This window comes from Dipodomys spectabilis, unplaced genomic scaffold (genome assembly GCF_019054845.1).
Source record: "Dipodomys spectabilis isolate Male_0828 unplaced genomic scaffold, ASM1905484v1 ptg000287l, whole genome shotgun sequence".
Lineage (NCBI taxonomy): Eukaryota > Metazoa > Chordata > Mammalia > Rodentia > Heteromyidae > Dipodomys > Dipodomys spectabilis.
In genome coordinates, this window is record NW_024870964.1 from 151,873 (window position 1) to 169,281 (window position 17,409).

A 17,409-nucleotide genomic window follows, 5' to 3' on the forward strand; every position below is an offset into this window, starting at 1 on the left:
TTTTCAATCCGGGTATTTTTTTTTGGTTTATTCAACTCACTCTGGCACCCAGCCCAGTCACCCCAATATCAACCCTGAACCTCTGACAGGCAATTCCCAGCACACGAACTCCAAAGCCAGCTATGCAAGTGAAGGGCTTACCTTTAAGGGCTCACCCGCAGTACTGTTCTCAAACCCCAGTGAACCACCACGAAATGAACATCTTCCCACCAGCTCCAGGGTCGCCGCTCCCTTCCTTCCAGCTCACTCTCATCCACAAGGGCACAGTCAGGCCAAAGAGCCGACTTTGACAGCAAAGTCTGTGAGGCTTCTATCTCCAGAAAACCAACAGAAATCTGGAGGCAGAATTGTGACACAAATGGTAGAGTGGCAGCCCTAAGGAGAGGAGTGGAGAGGGGAGAGTCAGGGAGGACACCAAGGCCTTGAGTTCAAGTCCCAGGATTGGCACACACACACATTACAAGTGGAAATACAAAGGAGAGAAAGCTAAGGCATTGGATGACCCTTACTAGCAATACACCCACCATCACCCTGCAACACTCCCCGGACCCCACGGAAGCCATTCCTCCATACCTCCGTGTCCCCTCCAGACCAGCCAGACACCTAAGGGACTCACCTCAGACAAAGTCCGCCGCCCTTCCTCTCAGCAGCACACCTGTGCAAACCCCACTGCTTCCTGCACCCCGTGTGCTGGGGTCTGGCCGTCCTGCAGGCTCCACGCCGGGCAAGGCATGGGAGGATCCGCTGCTCGGCCTAACAGCAACCATGGCGGAGCCAGGCGCCAAAAGACCGCGGAGGCCGCGCGGGGCGGCACAGCCAGGCCAGAGCCCCAGAAAGGATGTCCACAAGTTCCCGCTTCACACAAGGCCTTGCGGGGCTTCCTGGGAAGCCTCCCTTCCCTAAGGCGGCCCTTCCCCATTGCTTCCCCCAGGACAGGACCTCAGCGCCAACTTCTCTGCTCCAGACCCCTGTCTCTCCCAGAAGCTGCAATGGCCGTCCCGGAGGGGCTGGATTGCCAATCTGAGCATGAGCAGCAGCCATCCTCCCACTGCGCATGTCCATGTGCGACTCCAGAGGGGCTGAGGCCTTGTCTCAAAATCTAAGGCCCTGGGGTTAAGAGTCCCTGAAACTCAGAACCCGGATTCCTAAATCACAAAGATCACAGGCCTGTGCCTCAGATGGCCAGCTCACAGCGTCTTTTTCATACAGATTTTGATGAATTTCCTTATGTTTTCTTTATAGATACACACACACACACTCAAATATATATTAATCTATTTTTAATCAATGGTATATTTACACACAACTATATATTTATATATTGATAAGCAATGTTCTATAAGCATTTTCCCCAAAAATGTTTTAGTACCCAGGTATTCTGTGACTTAGGCCTTGCCCTGGGCTCTTTGTTTACAATTATTTTTCAGACCAACTGTTGAGTTTTGGACTCCGACTGGCATTCAATTTCAAGTTCCTCATTTCTGTCTTCCCAGTTGCTCTGATTGATTAGAAGTGTGCAGCTCTACCACCAGGTTTACAAAACAACAATTATATAAATAGAATAGTTCTTAAAACACCAGTAGAAATGCAGAAGTCATGTACCATATCTCGGAGGTATGCATGATGGAGAGCTCACATTTTATATAAACTTGAATCCCTAGACTCAGATTGTAAAGCTAATTGGGTAGCACTTCAGTAGCTTGTATATGTCTGGGTTCCAGACTCAAACAACAACAAACAACACTCCAGGATCTTCAATTGTCTCAGGCTGACAAAATTCTTTTCTTGTCACATTGAAGTCAGACTTCAAACCTTTGCTATGAACCATTTATTTGATTTCTTAGAAAATCAGGTTTAAAAAAGATTCCTGACTGCATGCTGTGGATCTCGCCTGTACTGCTAGCTAGTCAGGAGGCTAAATCCGAGGATCATGGTTCAAAGCCAGATCAGGTAGGAAAGTCCATGAGACTCTTCTCTCCAATTAAGCACCAAAAAATGGAAGGGGAGCTGTGACTGTAAGTGGAAGAGCATTAGCCTTGTGCAAAAAAAGCTCAGAGACAGTGTCCACAACATGAGTTCCAGCTCCACAACCAAACGGAGAGAGGAAATGTGAGAGAGAGACAGAGACAGAGACAGAAAAAGAGACAGAGACACACAGAGAGAGACAGAAACAGACAGAGATTGACAGAAATAGAGACAGACAGACAAACACAGAAAGACAGACAGGAAGACTGAGAAATCACTGACAACTCCATTTAGAAAAATGTATATGGATATCTAAGATGTATATCCTATTCTTCCACAATTCACTACATAGTACCACCTCATCCTGATCCACATTTGGCTACTTGGAATCTATTTGGTGCTTCATAAATTATTCCACATGCTCCCATAGAACATAAACAGGCCCACACCTACTCACCAATGGTTTATTATGAGTCTGGCCTTTTTGCTTAAATATGTAATATTCCCATTTGTATGTTTTTCTGTTTTCATGGTTTAAAGCTACCATTCCCCACATTTCACATCTAGATGTCTTCATCTTTTGTGCCAGTAGTGGAATATGAACTCAGGGGCTTAAGCTCCTGCTCACTTTTTGTTCCATGTTTAAACTTGTAACTTCAACCATGCTATGAGTTCCTGATTTTTGCAGGCTCATTGGATAAGTATTTTAGATTTGTCTACAGGGGCTGATTTGAACCTTGAAGAAGTATAGGGCATTCTTGAAGCTACAATTATTGAGATGGGCCAGGACACCTGGCATGTCTTTGTCCCTCTGGCTAAGTCTTCTGTCTTCTATTGATGATGGCTGTTACCTATTTCCTATGTATTTTGTCAAATACTTTTCCCTCAAAGTAACATTTTGGTGGTATTTTGAGGTGAAATGTCCTTACATATTTGCACAGAGCAAAATGGGTGTGCGTACAGACTTGAATTCACTAATGGAAGAAAGTCCCACATACAGAACATTTAGTCTGGCATAAGTCTCAATAGACAGAACAACTTTCAAGGACATCTGGTTTGCTATGTCCTAGAGCTTTAGTAATGGCCTGATCACCCCATGCAAGCATGGGTTGGGTTCCTTGCCCCTACAGTGCACTGAACAGTTCCCTTCATAGCCAGTAAGTGCTCTTGGACAGCTCCAGGTCACTATTTTGCCTTTACTCAGGACTCATGTGTCTGGGACATCAGAATGTATAAGAAAACAAACCACAGCATTTAGCCTCCATAAATTGTACAACATAAACATATATATTTAATAAATTTAGAAGAATAAAAAGAATGAACATTTTACAACAATCAGGACAAAAAGAAAAAGAGAGATATCCCCAGGGAGAGGGGAGGGAAGCTCTAAGTCTAGGTTGGCTTCTAATTTGCCTTCAAACATAAATTCTGCCTCAGAATCCTCCAAGGGATCTACCTCCTCATGAAAGATTGGAGTTGCTCCTGCAATTGCCAGAGAGGCAGATTCTAATTTCTCTGTTGGAGATTGGTTCTGCTGCAGCAGGACTGATTTGTCCACATATTTTTTGAGGACAGATTCACTTTCCTGAGCTGCATCTAACTTTGGGACCTCACTTATTTGTTCCCCTGAACACAGACTGGGGACATTTTCCATCAGCCCCACGTATGCTACTCCCTCCAGCACACCAGGAGGAGTGCTGATTTGACCCTTTATAAGCTGATCTGGGCCGCCTGTGAAAGTCAGAGGAAGACAATCACTATTACTTTCTTCTTTCTTTGGGGTCCCTACAAGTTCAGCTCTGTCACATGTGGGGTTCAGAACCAGTGTCTTATCCACAGGACTCACAACCTTTTGGGGCCTGACTGCAAATGCATCCAACCCCTCTACATGCACATGCTTTGTGGAGTCCAGTGATGGCTCCAGATCTCCATCCATCACCATCCCTGACATCACCGAGGGCAACTTTCTTGGCAGGTCAGGAGAAGCTGCTCTATGGCAGCCAAAACCTGAGAAAGAGAAATAGGTAAAGGAGTTTGACTGTGGTCTCTGGATGTTAAGGTGGAGTTCAATTTCCATGAGGCTCTAATGGAGGAAGCTGTACAAGTTTACTTTGGACTGAACACTGATGAGAAGGTAAGGTCTTTCCCAAGAGTGGCTAAGCGCAAGTGCTTTCACAAATAGAACCAACACTGCCTGGCAGATAGTATCATAAAAAGACATTCTTAAAACCTGGGGGGTAATAAGGGCTCTCAGGCAATTAGGATCATCCGTAGAGGCCCAGGCACCATCCCTACTCACAAGCTCTGAAGTGACCACACAGGGACTTCTTCCTCTGTGTCTTGGTCTCATTCCTCCCGCTCTTCTCCAGCTCATCCAGATAAATGTGGAGATGGAGGACCAGATCTGAGGAGGGCATGTGGAGCATGGCATAGTGGGTAAGTTCTTTTACTGGGTGTCGGTTCTGGGGCTCTCGGAAATCTGCAGGATAGCAGTCCATCCACATGGTGAAGATGGAACAAAGGCTGCTGTGGGCAGATTGGTGACAAAAAGAGTGAGTGCCTGCCCTCCCGATCCTGGGCCTCCCATAGCCCCTTTCTGCAAGCACTGCTATATGCACACTTGCATGCTGGGAAGCAGGAGGAGACTCCTGCAAGCAGGCTGATTTTCACCACCCAGGTCTAGAAGCTTCTGAAAGATAATTCTCCAATATTCTCACTGTGATAGGTAACAAGAAGGAACTGATTTTGTACACACAGCCCTCCCTGTCATCCCTGAGAGTTCACAACCACACCACAGCTGTGTCCTCTGCCACCACTCCAATCCCAAGCCTCTGCCTCTAGTGGAAAGCACAAGTGATGTGCAAATGAGAAATCTGCACTTTGAATCAGAAGCCTCAAAGATACCATTTTAAACCAAGGGGCCTTTTCTTTGTGCCACAGTCCACTTACTTCTTTGCTTGTCCATCTTCCTCAGAGTTACGGCCCGGGAATCTGTACCTATGGGAGGACAGGAGGAAGTCACCTCTCAGCTTCTCCTTTTCTTTTTTTTTTTTTTTTATTTTATTTGAAAACATATTGTACAGAGGGGTTACAATTACATGGGCAGGAAAATGCATACATTTCTTACCAAGCATTGCAGCCTCCTCCTTTGTTTACCCTTCACCTCCCTTCCCAGCCTCCCCCCTCCCCCCCACCCAATCATACCCCCCCTCCCTCCCCCCCACCGACATTGTAAAGCTGGTTTTAACATGACATTTTGTATTTCTCATTGTTGCAACAGGTCCACCTGAATCCTTAAACGACTTGTTTGTCCCCGTCTCCTCCACATGTTATACTGACATCAAATATAGTGAAAGCGGGGGTTACACTGTGGGGGAGGGACATACAAAGCAACAAAGAAATAATATTATAAATGCGTTAGAAACACATGCATGAATGAAACAAAAACATTAAAATACATATTTGAGGGTTCGTTTTCCTAACATCACATTCTCTGACTTTTTCCGCTTGACTCATACCTATACTAGATATTGCAAGTAAGGGAAACCATGGGACCTATGTTTCTTTGGGCCTGGCTTACTTCACTTAATATAATTTTCAGCTTCTCCTTTTCTGCCCACACAGAACACATATGGGATGGGCTCATTCCCATATGGGAATGGAATCTGACACATAAATAAGTGAGATACAGTTCAATGCAAATTCTGCTAAGAGACTTATATGCATTGGTCCAAGGTAAATGTGACAGTGCTCAAGCCTCTAATCCTAGCTAATCAGGAGCATGAGATCTCAGGTGCACAGTCTGATCAGACATTAGTCAGTAAAAGTCTAAGGACATTAATTTTTAAAAGGCCAGAATTGCACCTATGGTTCAAATGCTGTAGTGGTAGCTCTGAGCACCAAAGAAACAGCACCAAGATGCTGAATTTAGGTGGAAGGACTAACACACACAAAAACATAAAAGCTTCAGGGGTTATAAACATGTAAAGCCAACATAATCCCTCCTTGAAATCTCTGAGTTGATTCAGCCTCCAGTTCACCCGCCTCCCTCACACCCCAGCCTTTCCTGGGTCTACATTATTCACAGACATCCAATTGCTAATGAAACCTTATTTACTCATGGGAAATGTGATTTCCTAGAACCTCACCTAGGTGAGGGCAGAAGTTGGGTGCCATGGGCACATGCCTGTAATCCTAGCCCCTCAGTAAGCAAGCTTCTGAGGTCACAGTAGCTTTTCTGGGAAATTTCCTGGGCAGACCGCTACTAAGAAACTATGCAGGGTATGCACTTCTTTGTCTCATGCCAAGCTCCTGTGAGAAGACCCCCATGAAATCAACAGGTTCAGAGGGGTGTCAAGTATTCCACAACTCAGCCAGGAATAGCTGAACCGTCTCGGTTTTGTAGGGGGAACACTCACTTTTTGAACACAATATCCAGCACTTGCTCCATTGTCCCCCACTGTCTATAATTGTGGAGGAAGTTTCCAACATAGAAGAGATCGCCTTTCTGGTAGGCAGGGACCAGGTTCATCACCAGCATGCCCAGCAGGCCTGCCTCCGGGCTCCATATATGGCATGGCACATTCAGGGTCAGGGCTGACACATTAGCACACTAAGGCGAGACAAAGAATCAGAAAAAAACCATGGAAATGAGACCACTTCCAAACGAGTAATTGTGATAGAGTAGATTGACAACTATGCAAACAGTATTATCTCAGTAAACCCAAATCACATAAGAAGGTTCTACTTTGGACCAGGTTAGGGTTAAGTAAGTTTTCTATCATGAGTATACCTTGCCTGAGTTGCCTTGTGATTTCCTAGGTTTCTTTTTGGACAAATCTCTGAGATGGTTGGTTGGTGGCTTGCCACTGATCCAGTGTCTACAGCTTTGACTGAGGCACCCATACTTCTCTTGGCTGAGACCAGAGTCTCGAGACCTGCGAATACAGCACAAGAACATGTTTCTGGTTCCTGAGTCACAGGCCAAGTGAGCTGGCTTGAGCCAACTGTGAGTTACCGTGGCCTGCTATCAGGGTTCCATGTTCTATTCCATTGTGAAGGAGGCAGGGTCACCTGTCAGGGCCCAATGACCTCTGCCCCTTCCTTACCCAAGAAATACCCCCCCCCCAATATGGCTAAGTGTACATGTAGACAGAGTTAACAGCACACCCTGTTTGTCCAATCCTAATCTGCTAGCCCTAGGTTCTGGCATGTTCTCTGCTCCCAGGAGTCACTCCTAGGTCACATTCATGGCATATCTGTCACTATTCCTCTTATCTGGCTCAAATTATTTTGCCTCTCAGGGCCTTCTGTGACTGCCACATCCTTCTGGCACATATTTTGACATCAACATCCTAGGTCACTGTTTACTTTCTGTAGCCTAATCTGTTTGTCCTTGGAACCCCTCTCTGGTGTCATCTGGAGCCAATGCAAATACTTAGAGATGGGAAATTGAAAGGAATATTGGAAAACATACATTACATATATAATCAGCCTTTATTACAGGTGTCTATTTTTTTGGCCATTTCTGTGGCTTCACTTCAGCCTGGGTACTCCCCAGAGCTCTTTTGCTCAAGGGTAGCACTCTACCACTTGAGCCACAGCACCACTTTGGCTTTTTCTGTGTATGTGGTACTGAGGAATTGAACCCAGGTCTTCATGCATGCTAGGCAAGCACTCTACCACTGAGCCACCTTCCCAGCCACAGGTGTCCATTTTTGTAAGTGAGAAAATTATGTTTTATACTTGAAATATTTCATGGAGGCAACCAGAGAAAGGAAGAGCTGCTGTATTGTCTTTTTATGATGACTAGGATTTGTTTTACTATAGCTTTCAATGTAGTATTTAAGGTAGAAAACTGCTCCTTTACTTCTTACAAGCTAATCGTTTATATAGTCATTTGCCTCTGAAGTCTTTGCTTCTGTGTCCCATGATCTATCCTCCTCCCTCAACACAAACAGGAAGAAGAATTTCACACATTGCTGAGCTGTTGTCCAGTCTCTGCATAGGAATTGAAAATACAATATTTACTGTGGTGTGTGTGTGTGTGTGTGTGTGTGTGTGTGTGTGTGTGCACGCGCATTTCTGATCTTGGACCCTTTGCCTTATTCCTGAGCAATTTTCCTCAAAACTAGTGCTTTACCACCTGAGACACAGGTCCAATTTGAGCTTTTTGTAGTCAGCTGGAGATGAGAGATTCATGGAACTTTCCTACCCAGCATGGACACTGCTCCTCTTCAGCCTCATCTTTCCTCAACTGTGGCAATGGCTGTTCAGTTTCTGGATTTCCCATCTAAGCACAGACACAAGCCATCCTCCACTGCACATGTCTCTTTGTGTCCTTGAGGGGCTCAAGTCTTCTCTCAAAACTTAGTGCCCTGAGGATAGAACCTCTGAAACTCAGAACCAAGTTTCCTGATTAATTGGGATCACAGGCCTGAGCTATATATGAACAGCTCACTACCTGCCATCCCACATTTGTTGGGGGATGAGGGATTGTTTGTTGGGCTTGAACTCTGGGCCTGTACCCTGTCCCTCAGCTTTTCAGCTCAAAGCTAGGGCTTTACCACCTTGAGGCACAGTACCACTTCTGGTTTTCTGGTTGCTTATTGGGAGATCAGAGTCTCATGGATGTTCCTGCCTGGCTGATTTTCCGCTGTGATCCTTAGATCTCAGCCTCTCCAGTAGCTAGGATTATAGGCATGGGCCACCAGCGTCCAGCACATGACCCCTTTTTGCAACAGCATTTGGCGAATTTAACTATGTTGACTTGAGACAGATATACCTACACAATATATGGGAATCAATGGTATATCACTGAATTCTCCAATAATGTCTTTTACTTTAATGTTTTGTGAAACAACATATTCGAGACCCACAATATCATATGCTAGTCCTCCTATAAAATACATTCAAATATATGTATTATCATGTAGTATATTATATAATATATTTATATATATGTTATATATAATACGTAAATGATGTATGTAGTGAATACAGAAAATAATCCCAATTTTGGAATTTAGCCTTTCTTGTCACAATGTTACCCAAGTCTTCGGTTAGACATGCAGATTTTCATCAACAATCTCCCTTGTTAGTCGTTTTTTAGTTCTTGAATAAATGAGTCTTCTTTATCACCAATAGTCTACATACAAAAATGATATGGATCAATGTCTCTGGCTCAGGCCTGTATTCTTTGCTAGTCAGGAGGCTGAGATCTGAGGATCATGGTTCAAAGCCAGCCAGGTCAGGAAATGCTATCAGATTATCTCCAGCTGTAGCTCAAAGTGGTAGAGTGCTAGCCTTGAGTGAAAGAACTCAGAGACAGTGGCCAGCTTTTAAGTTCAAGCACCACCATTCTGTACACACACCCCCTACATGCACACTCTTTACTTGGTCCCTTCTTAAATCCTCTGTCCTCTTCACTGAACTGGTGATTGCCAGAGTTTCTGGATTTCCCACTGCAGCATGCCAACCAGCCATGTTCCCTCTGCACATGCACCTCTGCCACACTGCGGGGCCCAGGCCTCCTCTCAGAATCCACTGCCCTGGGATAGAGAGCAGATGAAATTCAAGGATTCTCAGAATGTGTGCTTCAAGACAGGGAGACTCAGAACTGTTCCTCACCTGGTATACAGAGACACATTGATCTATTTGTGTAGAACAATGCCAACATGGTTAGAATATAAGTTTTTGACTACCACAAATGACACCCTTTTCCAAATACTGTTAAATATTCCCTCAGATTTTCTTAAATGTTACATAAAAGTACATCTATTTACATGTTAGAGGTTGTAGCTTCTGATATAATGAACGGGAAAAGCAGCCAAAATGACTTCTTACAGAGAAAAATGCCTAGCCCAAGTAAGCTAATATGTGCAGCAAGCTCATTTCCAGACCATTCTCCAAATGCAGGCATGAGTCTCTTATTGTGTCATCTTGATAACTTACAGTCCATATCCACCCTCATGAAGACTTAGAAAATCTTCATGAAAAATCAACGAAAGGAACATCTTCAGAACATAAAACAGCACCAAATATTTAATTCTAGCTTTAAACATTTATATGTTTTATATTTGCACAGTGCAGAATTGTTCATGGTTGGCAGAAAGCTTCAAACATCAACACATTTACCCGACTAGCTGGAAAGGGGAAGTTATCCCTAGTAAGAGGTGGGGGCTTGAGATTCAAGTGGGACCAGCTTTCAAAGACACCTGTTCTGATATAACACAGAGCTTTTGTGTCTCAGCATCAAGGGTCCTATCTCGGCATAGGCTGCCTCCTCCACTGCCTGCATTCCCTGTGGCTCCCTCTAGTCACCAGTTCCTTGTAAATCCAGCAGATTTGTTCCCCAGATCCAGCACACTCTGCTTCCTCCCAATCAGGCCCCATGTGCCCAGGATGTTAGATTGGAGGTAGAAAACACCAGAGTATTTTGTATTCAGGAATTTTACAACATCATGTAAACATGGACATTTTAATACTGTTAAAACGATAAATAGTAAAACAGGCAAATGTCCTAAGAGGAGGGAGGCAAGATCTAACACACACACACACACAAAGATTCCCTGACTGGACACTGTGGATCATGCCTGTACTGCTAGCTAGTCAGGAGTCTAAATGGGAGGATCATGGTTCATAGCCATATCTGGCAAGAAAGTCCTCTTCTGTCCAATTAACCACCAGAAAACTGGAAGGGGAGCTGTGACTCTAAGTTGAAGAGCATTAGCCTTGTGCAAAAAAAGCTCAGAGACAGGTCCCACAACATGAGTTCAAGCTCCACAACAAAACAGAAGAGAGGAAGAGACAGAGAGAGACAGAGAGAGAAAGAGAGAGACAGAGAGAGACAGAGAGAGAGAGAGACAGAGACAGAGGCTGAGGCAGAGACAGAGACAGACAGAGACAGAGACAGACAGAAACAGAGACAGAAAGACAAACACAAGAAAACAGACAGGAAGACTGAGAAATCCCTTACCACTCCAATTAGAAAGTGAATATGGATATCAAAGATGTATTTCCTATTCTTCCACAATTCACTACATAGTACCACATCATCCCGATCCACATTTGGCTAACTAGAATCTATTTGGAGTTTCATAAATCATTCTACACGCTTCCATAGAACATGAACAGGCCCACACCTACTCACCAATGGTTTGTAAGTCTGGCCTTTTTGCTTAAATATGTAATTTTCCCATTCGTATGTTTTTCTGTTTCCATGGTTTAAAGCTACCATTGCCCACATTTCATGTCTAGATGTCTTCATCTTTTGTGCCAGTAGTGGAATTTGAACTCAGGACATTGAGCTCTTGCTTACATTTTGTTCCATTCTGAAACATGTAACTGCAGCCATGCTATGAGTTCCTGACTTTTGCTGGCTCATTGGATAAGTCTTTCAGATTTGTCTACAGGGGCTGATTTGAACCTCCATCCTGAGGAAGTATAGAGCACTCTTGAAACTAGAATTATTGAGATGGGCCAGGACACCTGGCATGTCTTTGTCCCTCTGATTAAGTTTTCTTACTTCTATTGATGATGGCTTTTACCTATTTCCCATGTATTTTGTCAAATACTTTTTCCCCAAAGTAGCTTTTTGATGTTATTTTGAGGTGAAATGTTCTTACATATTTGCACAGAGCAAAATAGGGGTGCGTACTGACTTGACTTCACTAATGGAAGAAAGTCCCCCATTTAGTACATTTAGTCTGACAGAACAACTTTCAAGGACATCTGGTTTGCTATGTCCTAGAGCTTTAGTAGTGGCCTGATCACCTCCTGCAGGCATGGGCTGGGTTCCTTGGCCCTCACAGTGCACTGAACACTTCCCTCTATAGCCAGTTAGTGCTCTTGGACAGCTCCAGGTCATTCTGTCTTTTGCCCTTACTCAGGACACATGTGCCTGGGACATCAGAATGTACATTAAAAAACCCACAGTATTTAGGATCCATAAATTGTACAACATAAACATACATCTTAATAAATTTAGAAGAATAAAAAGAATGAACATTTTACAACAATCAGAACAAAAAGAAAAAGAGATATCCCCAGGGAGAGGGGAGGGAAGCTCTAAGGCTAGGCCGGCTTCTAAGTTGCCTTCAGACATAAATTCTACCTCAGAATCCTCCAAGGGATCTACCTCCTCATGAAAGATAGGATTTGCTCCTGGAGTTGAGAGAGAGGCAGATGCTAATCTCTCAGTTGGAGACTGGCTCTCCTGCAGCAGGACAGATTAGTCCTGATGTTCTGTGAGGACAGATTCACTTTCCGGAGCTGAATCTAACGTTTGGACCTCACTCATTGGTTCCCCTGAACACAGACTGGGGACATTTTCCATCATCCCCACGTGTGCTACTCCCTCCAGCACACCAGGAGGAGTGCTGATTTGACCCTTTTTGAGCTGATCTGGGCCGCCTGTGAAAGTCAGAGGAAGACAATCACTATTACTTTCTTCTTTCTTTGGGGTCCCTACAGGTTCAGCTCTGTCACATATGGGGTTCAGAACCAGTGGCATATCCATCATGCGAAGAAATTGGTGTACACTTGTTATTTTTGAAGTTGGAGGAAAATAACCAGGAAGGAAGTAATACCAGAGATAAACAGAAGGAGATAAGAAATGAATCAAGGTCACTAGCATTTTGAGATTTGAAATGTATGCCAAATTTTTCACTATATGATTATAAGACAATGAGTTAGTGCTGTTCAAAAAGCAACTATTTTTGGGAGAAATAATTCTCTGAGAAATATATTTAGGATGAGTAATCAGTTCCATTCAATAAAATCACCCCTGGTATAGAAGAAGCAGGGAATATAAGATAGGAAATGCTCTAATCTTGTCAATATCCCATCAATTTTCTCATCTCAATTAAGTGAAGTAAGCCAGGCCCAAAGAAACATAGGTCCCATGGTTTTCCTTATTTGCAATATCTAGTATATGTATGAGTCAAGCGGAAAAGGTCAAATAGTGTGATGTTAGGAAAATGAACTCTTAGATATGTATTTTAATGTTTTTTCTTTCATGCATTTGTTTCTAACGCCTTTATAAGTTTATTTCTTTGTTGCTTTTTATGTCCCTCCCCCACAGTATAACCCCTGCTTTCACTTTATTTGATGTCAGTATAACTTGTGGAGGAGATGGGGAAAAACAAGTAGTTTAAGAATACAGGTCTATCTGTTGCAACAATGAGAAGTACAAGTTGTCATGTTCAAAAGGAGCTTTACATCGTCAGTGCGGGGGTTGGGGGGAGGAGAAGGATTGGGATTGGGGGGGAGTGGGGAGGCTGGGAAGGGATGTGAAGGCTAAACAAGGGAGGAGGCTGCAATGCTTGGTAAGAAATGTACGCATTATCCTGCCCATGTAATTGTAACCCCTCTGTACAGTATGTTCACAAATAAAATAAAATAAAATTTTAAAAAATAAATAAATAATAAAAAAACACGATACAAATAGAGTTAGTTAATATCTCAGCCAACTTATGATATTACAATCCAAATAGTGAAAAAATAATAATTTCAGGATTGGCACTGATGGCTCATGCCTATAATCCTAGCAACTCAGGAGGTCGGGGTTCGAAGCCAGCCCAAGCAGGAAAGTCTGTGAGACTTTTATCACCAATTAACCACCCCCTAAAAATTGAAGTGGAACTGTGGCTTAAGGTGGAAAAACACTATCCTTGAGCAAAAAAGCTCAAGGATAGTGCCTAGGCCTTGAATTCAAGCCCCATCATTGAGAAAAACAATAATAATCAATCAAAATAATAATAATCAAGGAAATAGCTCTGGTTATTGCATGTCACATAGGAATAAGTACTTCAACTCCAAAGGAACTTCACAAGGTGAAGTTTATGCCTGCAGAAAGGTGTGCTACGGACAGTACCGAATAAGAAAATGTACTGGGTGGGTAATCCTTAGTGTATTATTGTCCATCATTATAATTTGTCAGAGGTTAGATTCACAATATTGTGTTATTGGCTGACTTAAAAAATGTTAAAGTTAACCTGAGCAATCAATCAAACATTGAGCCAAAGTAAGAACTTATCAGAAAAATAATTCTTACCCATCTGGCTCTCTGTCACTTTGGTCAGGCAGACCTTCAGGCCCTAGAGAGAATAATTCCTCTGACAGGATTTTGCTTAACTTAATCAGTTTCTTGCAAATGGTGGTGCTTACATTAAGCAGTCATTTTGATAGGAAAATTGCAAGGAAGGATGGAATAGAATAAACTATTCCACAAGAAGAGAGCAGCTACAATATCAGGGCAGGTCACCTTTCAGGCATTGGTGCATATCACTAAAGTCATGCCAGTAACAATAGCCACTTCTCTAGAATCTCCAAGAATTGGATGAGATAATGGTCAACAGCCCATACTCATAACTGAGACCTTTAATTCATTACATCTAGCACTCTCCTATAAGCTCTTACCTCTTTGCATATTTTAACCTATAGCTCTTGATTATACCTCAGGTGGCTAAAGATTGGCTGAAGTGCATAATTCCCATCTTCCTGTGGCTTCTTGAGCTGTGTAATACATTTCTTCTCTTTGCTTTTAGTAATTATCATCTCTCTCTCTCTCTCTCTCTCTCTCTCTCTCTCTATATATATATATATATATATATATATATATATATGAGAGCAGGTGAGTGGATTACACGTACAGAATCCTTGAGTTTGTACTTAGAGCCTGACACTCTATTTTTAGAACCCATTGGTCTGTTAAGTTTAACAATGCATCCTAAGAATGTTACTTAATAGTCACAATGATATTAGGTCAGAAACAGAGGTTCAGAATAGATGTCTATTTAAAGGGACAAAAAGATAACCAAGTTAATTTTGGCTCTGTCCGAAACGGCCCATTTTTCTACATTCAAGCTAAACAGTCGGTGGGATCATCATGACATATATAGATAGGACCTTGAAAGAACTCAGTTGTGGATTACTGCATTGTATATTGGGACTCCCAGATTTAAGCTCTCTTTTATTAAGCCTCAATAATGGAATCATATAACATTGAAGCATTGGAATTTGAGCCACTGGTCTAATTGTAATATGACTTACCTGAGTTTGAAACAGCTCATCTGTTCTTTAATTCCATTTTGTCCCTCTCTGTCTTCATTCATTCTCTTCAAAATTTTCCCCCTTTTAAGTCTCTTCTTCAATATTTCCCTTAGATTTCAGTAATGACTGCAGTGATTGATAAATGTCTTTATGACAAAGAACTGTCAGCAACCATAAGGGTCACGGGGCAAATCTTCCCATGATGAGATTTCTCCTCAAGGGAGAGCAATAGCCCCAGGATGGAAACAGGTTTCACCCTCAGCAGAAACAATCATCTCATGAGACACAGATTACTCACTCGCTCAAGTGCTAACAGCAATGCAGACTTCTCTAGATCCATCCTGAAGATTGAGACAATGGTCAGGCAGATCATAGCTGTAGAAGACAACACGTTCTCAAAGCTAATAGCTCTACAAAGCCCTAATTTTAAATTTTGGTTACTCATTTACAATAGGGGGGAGGCTGGGAAGGGATGTGAAGGGTAAACAAAGGAGGAGGCTGCAATGCTTGATAAGAAATGTACGCATTATCCTGCCCATGTAATTGTAACCCCTCTGTACAGTATGTTCACAAAAAATTAAAATTAAAATTAAAAAATAAAATAAAATAAAAAAATTTAAAAAATTTAAAAAATGTCAAAGTTATGACAGCCCTTCACAGATAGGCCCGGGGTAACTAAACACTTTGATCAGTTATTTCTAACGTGACCACAATTAAAGCTCTTTTCTCAACCCTTTCCGTATTGTTTTTGCCTTTGAGACATGTAGTATAGCTTAATCTGTGGAGCTGCCTGGAGATAACACATTTGCTCTAGAGCTCTGGTGACATTTGTGAAGGTACCATTACATTAAATAGAAGCTTTACATTGTATTAAACAGAAGCTCTAAAGAGCACTTACTTACTTACTTAATTTTAGTGCCAGTACTGATGATTAATCTCAGGAATTTGCACTCTGTCTAGACTTTTTTAGGCAAAACTGAAACTCTACTATTTGAGCTACACTTTCATCTTCCTTTTAATTCATTGGAGAAAAGAATCTCAAAGACTTTCTTAATTGGGCTGGCTTTGAACTACAGGGCTAATTTCTCAGTTTCTACAGTAGCTAGGATTGTAGGGATAAGCCACCAGTGCCCATCACAGTAACAAATTTGTGTGTGTGTGTGTGTGTGTGTGTGTGTGTGTGTGTTGCTGAGGCTTGAACTCAGGACTCTGAGCTTCGCTGTTCAAGGCTAGCTCTCTACCACTTGAGCCACAGCTCCATTTCAGACTGTTTGCTGTTTCATTGGGAATAGGAAGCTCATAGATATTACTACCAGGGCTGGGTTCTAGCCATGTTCCTCCAATCTCAGCCTCTTAAGTATCCAGAATTACAGTATAAGCATAGTAGGTCATAATTCCGTTATATCTTTAATATGTGTGCATATGGAAATACACATACAGAGACACACAGAGACACACATACATACATACACATATATAAAAATTTTAGATTTCTTGGGAAAGGTGTATTCGGTATTTGAGGGTGACTCATTTCAGCTATCAGAGACTAAAATGACCTATTCACATCTTCAACCATTCATTATGTAAATATATACTGACTAGAAATGTTTATATACGTGCACATATGCAACAACATTCTTATATACATATAAACACAAAAGCAAGTCTGTAAAATGACAAGTATATAAATTCTACAAAAATGGGTACATTTTCTGAATCTGTTTTGCTCAGTTTTGATTGGAAAGAAAAACAAGATCAGCAATTAATCCATACTTACCTTAAAATTGTACAGCAATTGGCTATTAATCTGAAGTCGAAGAATAAGCATTCAGATAGTTTTATGAGACCTATATATTGAACAAGTCACTTCACATTTTTGGTTGATGGATGGCACTAAGTAAAGCTGCCCCCTGCTGGCAGGTAATGTCTCACAGATCATAAATTTGGAAAGAATTCTCACGTGTTTATTGATTGTGCCTAAACAATAAAGTTAAATGTCCAGAACATATTTTGATTTTATGGAACACAATATAACTAGAGGAGAAATGGAACCCAATTCTGCTTACAGTCAGAATGCTGAAATCACTAAGTCTCAGAGGCTTTGTTCATGCTCTTTCTGTGAGTGTTGGAAAATCAGCCTTCTGAATTTGATAAAGCAATTGTCCCTTTTTGTTTTGCATCTATACACTCTTCTAGGTCTGTGTTGTGTACAGCAAATCCCTTCAAAAGATGAAAAACCTAGAAAATAGAAAATGGTTTAAACATATATTGAAGCATTTATGTCCAAGTTTACAAGAGACCCGTATCTATCCCAAACGTGTTCCACAGTCCAGAATGAGTCACATAGTCATAATTATGTACAGCCATTGTTACAAATGCAGTCAAATTTTT

General features: G+C 42.1%; 1 protein-coding gene across 1 annotated transcript; it reads right to left on the bottom strand.

The window, feature by feature from the left end:
• Nucleotides 1-4,256: 4,256 nt before the first annotated feature.
• On the bottom strand, nt 4,257-11,273 carry LOC122126649 (ral guanine nucleotide dissociation stimulator-like). The gene is made up of 5 exons (XM_042701135.1): nt 11,117-11,273; nt 6,758-6,902; nt 6,384-6,577; nt 4,915-4,962; nt 4,257-4,491 (listed from the first exon to the last, which is right to left on the bottom strand). Exons 1-5 carry the CDS (start codon nt 11,185-11,187, stop codon nt 4,257-4,259), a joined length of 693 nt encoding a protein of 230 aa, XP_042557069.1. The 5' UTR covers nt 11,188-11,273.
• Between the last annotated feature and the right edge of the window lie 6,136 nt (nt 11,274-17,409).

What these genes read in the sequence shown, in the direction of transcription:
- LOC122126649 (XM_042701135.1), bottom strand. Translation starts at nt 11,187, where the DNA reads ATGGAAACAGAAAAACATACGAATGGGAAAATTACATATTTAAGCAAA. An exon ending in GCCAGACTTACAAACCATTG is followed by an intron (nt 6,903 to 11,116) that starts GTGAGTAGGTGT and finishes CTGTATTCGCAG; the next exon opens with GTCTCGAGACTCTGGTCTCA. An exon ending in CTGGATATTGTGTTCAAAAA is followed by an intron (nt 4,963 to 6,383) that starts GTGAGTGTTCCC and finishes GTCCTCCCATAG; the next exon opens with GTACAGATTCCCGGGCCGTA.